The sequence below is a fragment of the Aythya marila genome (assembly GCF_965140915.1).
Source record: "Aythya marila genome assembly, chromosome: 3".
Taxonomy (NCBI): domain Eukaryota; kingdom Metazoa; phylum Chordata; class Aves; order Anseriformes; family Anatidae; genus Aythya; species Aythya marila.
In genome coordinates, this window is record NC_139044.1 from 56500695 (window position 1) to 56513655 (window position 12961).

The following is a 12961-nucleotide window of genomic DNA, read 5'->3' on the forward strand; positions in this document are numbered from 1 at the left end:
TTTGTTTTTTTTTTTTTTCCTCTGTATTTCATTATTCATTAAGTTCACAATGTGCTTTAGTAACACAACTTTGGTTTTGTTTCCCATAGCCAAATCAGACCCTAGGCTTGGCTCTAGCTTGGCTCTGACTTGAAAGTATTTGGCTTGCCCAGGCGTATATATGAAATGAACAGCCAAAAAAGAAATGTTCCCAGATTTTTTACTCTGAGTGTCAAAGAGAAAAAATCATTTCCTTTGTAGATGTAATAGCAAAGTATAGTAATACCAGTAGTTGCTGCAATTTACTTTTTTCATTGCCAATGTGTAGAAAAATAGCTTTACAGAGGCTGCTGGTGTAGCTTAAAACAACAGTGCAGCTTTCACAAACTCAAGAGAGAAAACAGACAAGTTTATGGACAGGTCAGTAACTAAACTCATGGTAATACCAGTGCTAATACCTGCTGATAGAAAATACTACCTGAAGCAAACTCTTCTTTTTCCCTTGCACTATTTCATCTTGTTACTGCCAGGTCCGTGCTACACCAGATATAGGTGATTTAAAATGCCCTTTTCCTAGTTCCTTTAGCTTTGCCCAGCTCTTTCTGACACAGCAATATGCATTTTTCCAGGATTGTTATCTTCCTGTGCTTGATATGACCTGCCTGAACATATACTATCATGTCATCTTTGCTACCACAACCCATGAGAAGATCATCATTCATCTTCTTCCTGCATTTACTCCTCAGAGTTTTTGGTTTCATCTTCTGACTTAACTGCCTTCCAAATACTCATTTTCCATTGAACAGTTCTATCACCCCACAGAGAATTAAACAGTGGTGGTCAACCTTGTGTGCACTCTGCACATACAAGCTTAATTGATTGTGCTGGGAATTCTGCTTAAAGAAAACTTGGTGAATTTGATCCTTGGCATGCTTTTCAGAATGTGAATATTTTCATGTTCTTCCCATAATTTAATCTCTCTAGGCCCTTCTAAATTTCTAACACGGACACATTACAGCAAATACTTCATTTTGCTCCTAAGGGAGTAGCAGAGTCTGCTCATTGGAAAAAAAGCCGCTAGTAAGAACACCACATACAAACATTATTTTGCCATTTTGACTAACATTTCAGGTTGAAACTGAACCAAACCAAAAACCACAACATTATTCTCTTTCCACGAAAGCTCAATAAATCTTTTAGCTCAGTAAATATGTCTCAAATGTAACAGATAAAATCCACACAGTTTTATATTAAGTAATTTTTCCATTAAGGGCAGATATTTTGCTGACCCTAGGAATTTATTTATTATTTTATCTAAATATTTGTGTGGCAAAACACACACCCCCCCAATGACATCCTTGTGTTTAGTTCTGGTATGTTGTTTTTTGTTTGTTTCTGGGCATTATTATTATTTTAATCTCAGTATGTATGTGGTATAATACATACTCCTCCAATGACCTTCTCATTTTTTTCTTATTTTTAGTTGTTCTTTATTGGTGATACACACGGGGTGGAGATCCTTATGTCATTTGGTACATATGCAAATCAGCTCCAAGCCAAAATTCTTTTAAACGACATCTATATAATTCTGTAATTTATAACAATTAGATTACAATTTATAGCATTTTTCAGAAGGACAAACTATGTAGAAAAAGTAAAATATTCAAACTTTCAGAAAAGAAAACAAAAAGAAGCTACCTACAATAGTTACTCTATTTTAATTAAAGAATCAAAGAATATCACTTATCTCTGAGCTCTCTTTCCACCTGGAAACAGGACTGGATTTTGTTTTATGAACATTCAATTTCTTAATAAAATAGTTATGAGCTTTACAAATTCCCTACAGGAATAAATTAAAGAAAAAGGCTTCCTATATTTGTTATAATCAGTAAAAGGAAATGTTGAAGGTCATACAGCATCTATCAGCAGGGATCACTGCAGACTGTTAGCTAGGAACAGCACTATTTATAATACAGTGCATTTTATTAAAAAGACCTTGAAATGTTAATTGATTTAACAAAGACCTTCAACCCATGTAAATTTATTCCACAGAATGCAAAACTGATGATGTTTTAGTATCAGGGAAAGATCCAGAGAACTTGGATCACAGTTCTCTAGTCAGACCTAAGATCTCCCAGAAGAGTAACAACTCAGATATTTTTTGTTCACAGAAAAGAAATTCAGCTTACCTTGCAATGAGTTGAAAATGGAGAAGAGGTACTGGAAGGGCAAAGTTAAGGGACCCCAAGCAAAAAAAGCAAAGCCCCATGTCATGCCCAAGAGGAAAGTCAGGCTGACCACGCTACGGAGGTTCCTCAGGATCTCTTCCTTTAGAGTCCTATTAGTTCTTTTCCCATTCCTCCCACATATTTGCACCATCACCACCACAAACATGGCAACATTTAAGAGAAACATGATTCCAAAGTATCCAGCACAAGTCACATAAAAGACAACTTCATTCTTGATCCAGCAGCTGATAAAAAAAAAAAAAAAAAGGAAACTATGACCATTTAGGTAATGCAAAATATGCTCCAATTATTTATGTGACTGCAAGGAAAAGTAGCCTGTGGTAAAATTTCAAGTGAAGCCTTTGTCCATTTTCTGTTTTTAAATAGGATGACGTTCAGTGGCTTCTTAATACACTACAGTACATACTAGCATCTTGTCAGAAATCTGAGTGTTGCACTTCGTTTTAGGTAAAACTAATTAAAAAGAAAATCTGATCACAGATTCAAGCAATGGGAATTGCCATGCAACTCAGTGCAAGTAGCTTCACCACCTTTATCAGTGTGAAGCACAGGATGCTTTAATAACAGAATACTCAAGCTTGGATCTTCAGTGCCAAAAGTTTCTGCCACTTCAGCAAAAGGAGAACTCATGGCTCTAAAGAAGAAGCAGTATGGGTAGTCCTTTGAGATGGCCATTTGATAGTCAGTCTTTTTAGAGATCTAGCTTATACCTCTATCATCAAATGGCTACAATGATTAACATTATACCTTAATAAAAACCCAGAATGATATTTTATTTATCATGACAAAGCTTTGCCAGTCAAGGAACAGAAAATGTGGTAACAGTCATATAAAAATGTTGGTATTTGGAGTTTATTTTGGGACATTGAGAAAAAAATGTAGGAAGCTAATGATCTACATTGACAAAGGGCTACTTTATTTACAAAGGAGACTATTTTTATTTTACTTCTTTCTTGCTCATGACTAGAATATGCAGCTTTCATTTTAAATAAACCAAAACAGGTATTTTTATTTTTGTGAAACAAAATTTATAATTACTCTTTTGTCAGAAGTGTGTTTGCACCTCACACTAGATAATGTAGATTTCTCTCCGATTTTTCTTATGTTCTTCTTTTTCTTCAGATTCAAATAATTTAGAAGACAATTTTGTCCACTTTCCTTGTTTTATCCACCTATGACTTTCCAAAGTAATCTGACCAATGCTTTTTTGTTGCTGTTGGTGGTGGTTGTTTTTTTTAGATTGTAAATGCTAAATTTTAAGAGATTAAAAGTACTCACAAGTTGTTTCCTAGTTGCCCGCTAGCATCTTTGCCATACAATTGTTTGCCATAAATCTGACTTGCATTAGTATTTGTGCTTGATAAAATAATTGCTATCACTAGAGCTGGCAAACCTGTAACACGAGATAATTGTAGTTAGCTTTCAAATCCCTTAAACTTTCAAAATCACCATGCAAAGCAGAATTATGGATGTTTCCATCACTATTGCTTTAGTATAGAGTACACTGAGGTAGTTCTAGGTCATAAAACTGCACAGAGAAATAGAGGAAAATAATCATTTTTTTCAAACTGTACCCATGATTAAAGCTTTCAAAGTACTTAATAACCATTAATGAATTAGCCTCATAATGTTCTTTAAGTTAGGAAATGTTATTTTAGTATGTGATAAGTATGTGATAATTCTCTCAAAGCACTTGAACAATAATAAAGTTCTCATAATAAAGTGAGAAAAAGACTAACAAACTACTAAAAATGAGATATAGTGAAGGGATGGAATTGGGGTTTGTTTTTGGAGGGATTTTTTTCCAGAGATGCTGATGTCATTTAATTAGACTGGGAAACCAAGAAAAATGATCTTCATTTCTCCTCTGCTTCTTTCAGCTGTAAATGTCTTCTCTTTTTCTAAAACAATATATATCCTTTACTTAAATGTGTCCAAAAAATGAAGTAAACTGTAAATTTTTTATTAATATAGTAAAGGGAATATTTGGTGAAACTAACAGACAACTATGTGGATGAGGACTATGTGCAGAGAGGTTCAGCTCACAACAAATGCACATTTCCTGACATGCCTTATTTTACATGCCTTATCCCTGCAATGACAAAACAGTTTCAAAGGGGAAGAGGTTAATTTGCTTTTCCTACCACTCAGTCCTTGTCTGCTTCTGAGGTTGCCAAAAAGGATGCTAGTTGCCAATGGAAAGACATCAATTATCAGCTGGACTGAGGTCAGTGCTCTAGGCATGAGGTTAATGGTTTTGTATTGTATTGTATTATTTCAAACACAATATGTGCATTCAGGAAGAAGGCACAGATTCCTGATATTAAAAAAAAAAAAAAAAGGAAGAATAAAAGCCGTGCTGCTTGAACCTCACAGTTGTTTTTCAGCATGACATTTTCCAATTCAGTCCTATATTGTACACTATACAGGGCAGGCAAGATCTCTCTGTGGTTTAAACACTGCTGAAGCATAGGAAATTTCTGTTTCCACCATAGGGTTTGTATTTTTCAGCAAGGAATTTCAGCATCAGATTAGAGCTTTTTGAAAGTCAATGCAAAGATCCCCATGGGCTTTGTAGTAACAGCAAGGGTTTCTCAATTCATTGTGTGCCATGGTTCTCCATCTCTTACATGTCTGCAACATGTTGGCCTCTGGAAAAAACAGCGTATCCAGTCTGCTGCTCCTTCTCAAGCAGAGATTGGTAGTTCTGGTGTGTTTGCATGGAGTTATCCACAGGAACTCTGGTCTTAGTGACACAGAGCACTGCCTCTATGCCAGCACCTTGGTGGGGAGGGAGAGGCAGGGGAAGAAACTATGCTGATTTTGATTCTGCTTTGCATCTGTGATAATGGTCTTTTATATACCGTCATTTCAAATAACACACTATGTAAAAACTGTGTGTACTGAACTCACCCCAGCCAATGATGCAAAACTTCAGTATATAACGCCGTATATAGGTGTTAAACACTTTAACTAGAGCAATGTACATATGAACCGCTTCTAGTCCCATCCATGTAAAGGTGGCAAGAAGAAAAAAGTGCAAAAGTACAGCAACAGCTATGCAGAGGCCATCTATGTCAAACGATGCAATCCAACCATCAAGCAAGAAGATCAAGTTGAGAAAGAGCAGAGCTGTGCTCAAATTCATCAGAATTTTGGAGGGATAATCTCTTCGCAGCTTCCTAGTGAGAGAAATACAGATGTTTATGATTAATTGGTTTCAACTACCCAAGTTGCTTACAGCAGTTAGGTTTATCAGTTTACAAAATAAATAAAAGTATAGTTATCTCCTCTTAGCCATAAGTTATTGTGGTAATAAGGCATAGAGACTTGTCCTTCTCTGTGATATTGCTGAAGCCTTCTGCTGTATGTTCTAGGGGAAAGCCATCGCTTGTTTGGCTTCTTAATGAACTACTTTACTGCCACAATATTTTAGCAATTGATTTATTATTTATTATTATTAAACTTTCAAATTAAATATAATACAATGCAGTTTGTACCTGAAACAAGAACTTAAGAGACTTAAAAAAGATCTTTCAAAATTTAACTGTCCAGAAGATCATGTTTGATCAATTTACATATTAATCTTTGGTTAGTTTTCGGAAGATATTGTTCAGTCCGTCTGTCCGTCTGTCCGTCCTTCATTCCTTCCTTCCTTCCTTCCTCCCTCTCTCTCTCTCTCTCTCTCTCTCAGGAAGACTGAAGATCAACTCAATTTTATTTTTTAATTGATACACATTGAAATCTATGAACTGAGGGGCAACTTCTGCCATCTTGGACCAAAATATTATACCATAGGTAATGCAACAGGAATGCAATAATTAGAGATACCTAGAACTATTTTTGAAGATCTCAGAAGCCTCCCTTTTCTCCCCCCCCTGTGAAAATATCCTTCTTTAGTAGCTACTCTGTTTTGTCCTGCTCCAGACAGAATTGTTCCTCTGTGTTGATGTGATTCTTTTCTCTGTTCACAGAACTGTATCATTTCAAAACTTTTTAATTCCTTTGAGTCCCTTGCTGAAATTGTTGTAAAACTTCACAAATTAGCTTCATTTTATTTCTCTTCTCCATTTCCTTCTGAAGGGCTTCAGAATGTAATTTTTCAAATCAGAAATTTTTCTTTTTTATTCAGACCTACTATGCTCACACAAGCAGGTTTGGTTTGGTTTTGTTCTTACAAAAAGCCCGGCTGTGGATTTTATAACACATATCTGATACGGTAGGATGTCATACACACCAAAGAGAAAATTTTGGGATATATTAGCCTTGTTGCCTGGTCTCAGCAGCACAACATATTAAAAACAGGAGGAGAGAGTCTAAATTTATATGTCCCTTGAAAAAAAAAGTTTCTACTTATACCATTGTGCCCAGGATTATGTAGTGTATTTTTTTTTAAAACATACATTTCCCTTCCAAGACAAATAAAACACACCAACCATTTTGTTCATCACAGAGAGGTACTTCCTTTGTGACTTTTTCTGGCAGAACCAATACTTACTCAAATGCAATATATGTCAGAAGAGTTGCAGCTGAAAATATAGCAGATATCCCACAGCCTATGTAAGTGATGAAAGTGAGGATCTTGTTATTCCGTGGGTCTGTTTCTGTAGTGGTTCGCTGAAGGTCCTATGTGAGACAGGAGGAAGATGTAACAGTTACAGCAAACTTCTTTTTTTCATGAGCACAACATTTTTGGTTGGTTATTAGACAAATAAAACTCAAAAACACTGGCAATAACACTATAACCCTGACATTAGGGTTCATGTTTATCAAGTATATTTAGTTTATAGTTGTTACACCTCTTACTTCCTTCCCATAGCTCTTGAAAACATTGTGCTGTGAGTATTATAACTGCTGGGTTAAGCAGATAGACAGAGCCTGATGCTGATCCTTATAATTCAGTACTAGGAATTCAAATGAACTCCTGTGGAAAAAAAATTCCCTCTTCAAACTTTTTAGTTCAGTTGCTTATAGACACCTATTTTAAAGAAGATATTTATGTTGAATGTGTATTAAAAATGTAATTTAAAAATATTCATAATGAAATATAGAGAATTCTGGGGAGTTTCTGACATCACTTCTTCCAATTAAAATTTCATTAGTTAATGCAGCTAATCATCTATGGGTGAAAGCAAGGACAAGATATTGCTCTTCAGTTTTATAGTCTGTTTTGACATGCAAACTACAGTTATAAATGTTGGTCAGAAAAGTAGTGACAAAGACAACATTTCAAAACAACAACAACAACAAAAAATAACAACAACAACAACAAAACTGGAAATGAAGCAGGAACATCTGGAGGATTTTTTTTCCAGTTTTCTGTCCAAATGTAATTGCCACATAGTATTGTCTGAGAATAAATGCCAGTGTTATTTCCTTCTTTAAGGAAAAGAAATAATGAGGATGTTTGGATCTATATCACCGTGGAGTAAATGTGAGCAAATACTAGCATATAATGGTGTCTATTCTACAGTCAGTGTAACTATTATCCCAAGCAAAATCATCTAGCAAAAAGATACCAACAAAAGACTACAAAACATGCCATTCTTCATAGAAAAATAAAGGAGCTGTATGCAGTTTTTTACACCCTGTCCCAATCTTATATATATAAAGAGAGTGTTATCTGAAAGCAATTTAATATCTAAATGAAAGTCAGAAAAGATTATTGAAATAGAAAAGCAATTAAAAAAGTCAAAAATGTGTACAAAATCTATTGGAACATAGCCCAAATTCAAAGAACTTCTGCCTTATTTCCTAAAGCCACAAAAGCATTTAGGGAGGAGAAGGGACTCATTGAGTATATCCTAAAGAAAGCCTTTTTTTTTTTTTTTTTCCCCATTCAAGGATGAAAAGTGAAACAAAACTGCAATTTAGCTTGCAAAAGGACAAAAAGCTTATGACTATTTCACATTGACATCTGAACATGATGTGAAGAGAGCAATTCTGTTAGGAAAGCTCTGGAAGGCCAAAGCTGAAAAATCAATGTCTGTAGCTTCCTTGTGCAGTTAATTCCTATGTGCTACTGCAAAAAGGTAAATCAAAAAAATAATAAAAATCATTAGGGGTATAACTCTGATAAGAAGCTAACATCTTTCCTGTAGGCTTTATTTACAGGCCAAAGAATATTAATTTCTCACCAAAAGAAATTTCAACCTACTTTTGAAGTTTAAAAAATCACCAAATTTTAAGATCAGATTGCAATAATCCATCTTTTTCATGTTGAGATTTTTTTCTTTCAAAAACACATCACACAGGAAAATTGCTGGAGACACCTGAATACCTGAAGGAGTCATACTGCTGAGGCTGAAGGTACCTTTGTCCATCTTGATATACTAAGCTCTACCAGCCATTTAAAAGTGAACAGCAAATACGGTTTTACAGATTGCAAAAGAAGTTATTACTTTATATTTTTTGACATCAAAATGATATAAATCTTGTTGGATTTGCAAGCAAAATTTCCAAGGTGCAATTTAGCCCCTTGAATCTCAGTACGAAGGGGAATTACTGTGCTCTTGTCTTTTCATTGTCATTAACAATTTTGCTGACTGCAGGACATTTCCTGAAAATACAATGCTCTACTTTTTGTTCTGAAACAATGTCTAAACTTGTTCTCTAAAAAATTCTTTTCTCTTACTTCCCCTCTCCCCCGTAAATATTCTCTGACTTTTTGATTTCTCTAGTGAAGGGGTTAGTAAAGGGCCTTGGTGTTACCATCCCTTATTCTGGCTTTGTTTTTCACCTATGTCCTGGTTTTGAAGTTGGATTTTATAATATATTATTTGCATTTTGGTATCACTCTGAAGTCTGATCCAACTCTTTTTATGGGCACTTTTTTTTTTTTTTTTTTCATTTTATAATAATTGTCCACTTCTTTCATTTTCTTTATTGATTACCTTATCCTTGAATACTTATCATTAGGTACTTTGTTATAAAACAACAACAACAACAAAAACTATATGATAATAATGATCAATAACAGAGAAAATATTTTAAGGTTAAAATCATTTGCAAAAGGAATAACATATAAAACAAGAATCAAGAAAGTTGTCTTGGCCCATGAGAAATACTACACTGCGGTTCCTAGGAAAGATAACTTAGTGAACAATGAGAGTTTGCTTACCATTAAGACCCCAAAGTGTGTGAGGTGGTTACACAAGCAAACTGTCTCATTTTCATTGGATTCTGCTTGCACTTTGCAACCTGTAGGGTTCCAGCCACCATTGCCACCTATGGAAAGGAAACAAGAGAAACTATACTTTCCAACAAACTTGTATTGTTCTTTCATTGGATTCCTCGCTTCATCTTGTGCAAATGCAGAAATGCATATATAATAAATATATAATATCACTGAATATTAAGAAGTCAGTAAAGAAGAAACTGTTATATTTCATAGTTTTTTAGAGAATTCCACCAGACATGTGTCTCAATAATGGCCTACTGAGCAGAAGCAATAGTTGGAGATTTATAATAAAAGTAGGGAGATTTTTGGTTATTGATGGATGAATAAGACCTATGTGTATCATGCATTACGACACACCTTAGTTTTACCCAATAACACCATGGTTTTACTCCCTTTTACCACCATGATGTGATGTCTGCACATACTGCCCTCCTATTCACATATCCCCAGGCACAAGAAAGCAGAGGCCTAGGAACAGAGGGTTGTTGCTCTCTGCAATATGTAATGCAAGTCAGCATGGATAGAGAGAATCTTTATCTTTACCTCTATCTTTATAAAAATCTTTATATACAGTTTTTTTTAATTACATTTATTAATATATAAATAAATACTATATACAATATATAAATACATATAATATATATTATGTAGATATATATGTTAATATATAATATATTAAATAATAGTATTTATATCACATTTATAATGTATATATATTTTTATATAATTGCATATATTAATTAATAAATACAGATTTAAAATATTAACCAAATTTACATTAAAATATTTTAGTAAGAATATTTAACATCTTTTGTTACTAGTGACCTTACTAAACAGAAGAAATTATACAGTTTAAAGATTTAACTAACTCTGCAAAGACTAATAGAGAAGCAAAAAGGGTCAAGACTGAGACTGATTATACAACTTTGACACCTTTTTTCCCAATGTAAAAGAAATGACAGTATATTTAAACTTACCATTTTTATTCATATCCCAGAAGACACAGGTAGGCTTAGGATCTTCCTAAGAACACATGCAAAAGTAAACCTTTTATACCTCTTCAGATATAAATCTCATCAACATGTATGCATTTTCAGCAGATGTTTTACTACATATCATTTCATTTGATGAGCAGTAGAAAAAATATTATTTTGGAGTGTTGAAATTTTGTCTAGTGTTAAACCAGACCTTATTCTCCTTAGGAAGACATTTACCCTAATTATAAATCACAGAGCACTGCTCATCTTCACTCTTCCTTTTCCACATCCTCAGAATGAGAAGTTTTATTGTCTCACTAAAGTTATCCATGAGTATGATGTCTTTACAGAGCTTAAATATTTTTAACTGTTTACTTCCTCATGAGTTCTCAGTGAATCCTTAATGTAAATGGCCTCATAACTCTGCAAAAGCCTGCTGAACCTAAGTGGAGGTTGTTGTGCCTCACCTTAAAATAATCATTATAATGAAATGTAAGGTGAAGTTATGTGAAAATTATGAACCAGGTTCTCATTCCATGAACAACCTTCTTAGATATTGCATACCAACTTCTTCTTTCTTAATTTCTCTAGTGCTATTGTCTCTTTTGCAGTAGCTACTGACAACTGTTTGAAACATCACAAACCAAAAGGTTGTATTTTGACCTTATTTCTGTAAATTAATACTAGTCATCTTTTTAAAATGTGGTTCTGCCCATTCTTCATTTGCAGGAAACCATATGACAACAAAACCTTGGGGAACTATTAAAAAAAACAATTTCATTATGGTCAAAGAATTTAAGTCTTTTTAAAGTTCCAGTGTAAAATGTAGTGTCCCTGGTCATGAACATGGTCACAAACTGGTTGTGAACAATGGTTTTACTTGGAATTATTTGCATAAATTGCTTGTGAGTAGCAGAATCAATAGTCTTTCAGATAAATACTAAAACATGAATGGATTGGGAATGTGTGAGGATGGAGAAGTGATTTATTTTTACTTTTTTTCTTACTTATTTTTTTTTTTTCAGAGATTTTATTTCCATTTGGGTTTACATTCAATATATATACTCAAAATCCACCCAAAGCAATGAAGCTGTATGCACAGCCTTTACTATATATAATCTACGTTCCTGTTCCTCTGAATAATCAGTCTCTTCTTACTTGAGTTTTGGTATGTTTAATTGTAATCTTCACATAATCCTGAAGATCCCGAATAGTTATGTTTCCAATACTGCATGCCACAACAAAACTGGTCAAGTTGGCAGGAGTTTCTGCATCCTTTAAAAGATTCAGAAAAATATAAAAAATGCTTACAAGGCACATAACATAAAAGCCAGAGTACAGTTTTATTTTTGCAGCATGCCAGAATAAATAAACTGTCAGCATTTCTACAATTTCAATCATGTAATATAAGGACATTTTGTTTATAAAACTAAATTCTGGATTTGCCTCATGGAAGTTTCCTTATTTTCATTATAGTCATAAATATATTAGGACATTATTATAAAGAAAGGTTAAAAGGTATACTTTCCCCTTTTAATCTTTTTGTGTGATGACACTAACTCAAACAATGTGGCAGAAATGATTAACATACATGTATTTCTCTTAACACAATGAAATAGCTTTCTTATCTTATTGTTGCTATCCTTTTTACTAGGTGTAAAGCTTTAGGAGAATAACCTCTTTTCTGTATATAGTTGCTAAGTCATCCTCCATCTTAAAATGAAAGACCAAGAAGTAGTAAACAAATCCAAAGCAATGCTAGATAGACACTGTAAGGTCTTATTTTATCATCAGGAGACTGATGATATCAATACCATTTATAACCTGCAGTGAAAAAGTATCAAGTGGAGAATTTTCCAAAAGAGATCTTTTCATTGGAATCTGATGATTTATTAAAATGGAAGTGTTTTGCAAGTAGAATTTTCCTTTGAAGAATTTCCATTAAAGTCTGAATAGCTAGAAGCCTGTTTGACCTTATGGGAAACAAGGAAGTTAGGACTTCTAATACACTACCTGCTGCAGTTGCCTAAAAGTATGTGCTCACTTTAGAGGCTTTAAGGTATCCTCCCTCGTCTCCAGTAAGTCTGTAATAGGTTCATTGCCACATCTGTCAGGCAGTACTTGGGGTGATGCAAATGGCACTGTTCTCTTTTGTTTGGGGAACCAATGCCTACTCCTGCACTAGGATGAGCTGTGTCACACCTTGTCTGTGTCCATTCCTTTCCATTGACTGGCACTGAGGGCAGCTTATGGACAACAGTTTAGGTGTAAGTATCTCCTCTGAACACACCTACCATATGTGAAATGAGTCTCACCCTGAATAGCTTAACCATCAGATTTCAATGAATGACAGGATAAAGCTTGAGAGCACTTTATCAGTTGCAACTAAAAAAAAACAAACAAAACACACACACAAAAAACTCCAGTGCTGTAAAGTATGATGTTTCATTGTTACAGTGAATGTTTATAGAAAATACAGCTAATAACAGTGGAATGCTATTGAAATTGGAATAAATATATTCGTGGAATAATTTTATACTAATGCATAAAGTCATGGGGATTGAGACAGCGTGACA

The 12961-nt window shown here is 34.1% G+C and overlaps 1 protein-coding gene across 7 annotated transcripts in view; it reads right to left on the bottom strand.

Annotated features, from left to right (window-relative positions):
• Nucleotides 1–12961, bottom strand: part of ADGRG6 (adhesion G protein-coupled receptor G6) — a 110768-nt gene that overhangs the window by 12078 nt on the left and 85729 nt on the right. For all 7 annotated transcript variants that reach the window (XM_082756938.1, XM_082756933.1, XM_082756937.1 and 4 more), the window contains 7 exons: nucleotides 11544–11660; nucleotides 10386–10431; nucleotides 9349–9455; nucleotides 6727–6854; nucleotides 5142–5410; nucleotides 3507–3621; nucleotides 2169–2452 (listed from right to left, as the gene is read on the bottom strand). In XM_082756938.1, the coding sequence (XP_082613064.1) occupies nucleotides 2169–2452; nucleotides 3507–3621; nucleotides 5142–5410; nucleotides 6727–6854; nucleotides 9349–9455; nucleotides 10386–10431; nucleotides 11544–11660 (1066 nt within the window). The remainder of the gene's footprint in view (nucleotides 1–2168; nucleotides 2453–3506; nucleotides 3622–5141; nucleotides 5411–6726; nucleotides 6855–9348; nucleotides 9456–10385; nucleotides 10432–11543; nucleotides 11661–12961) is intronic.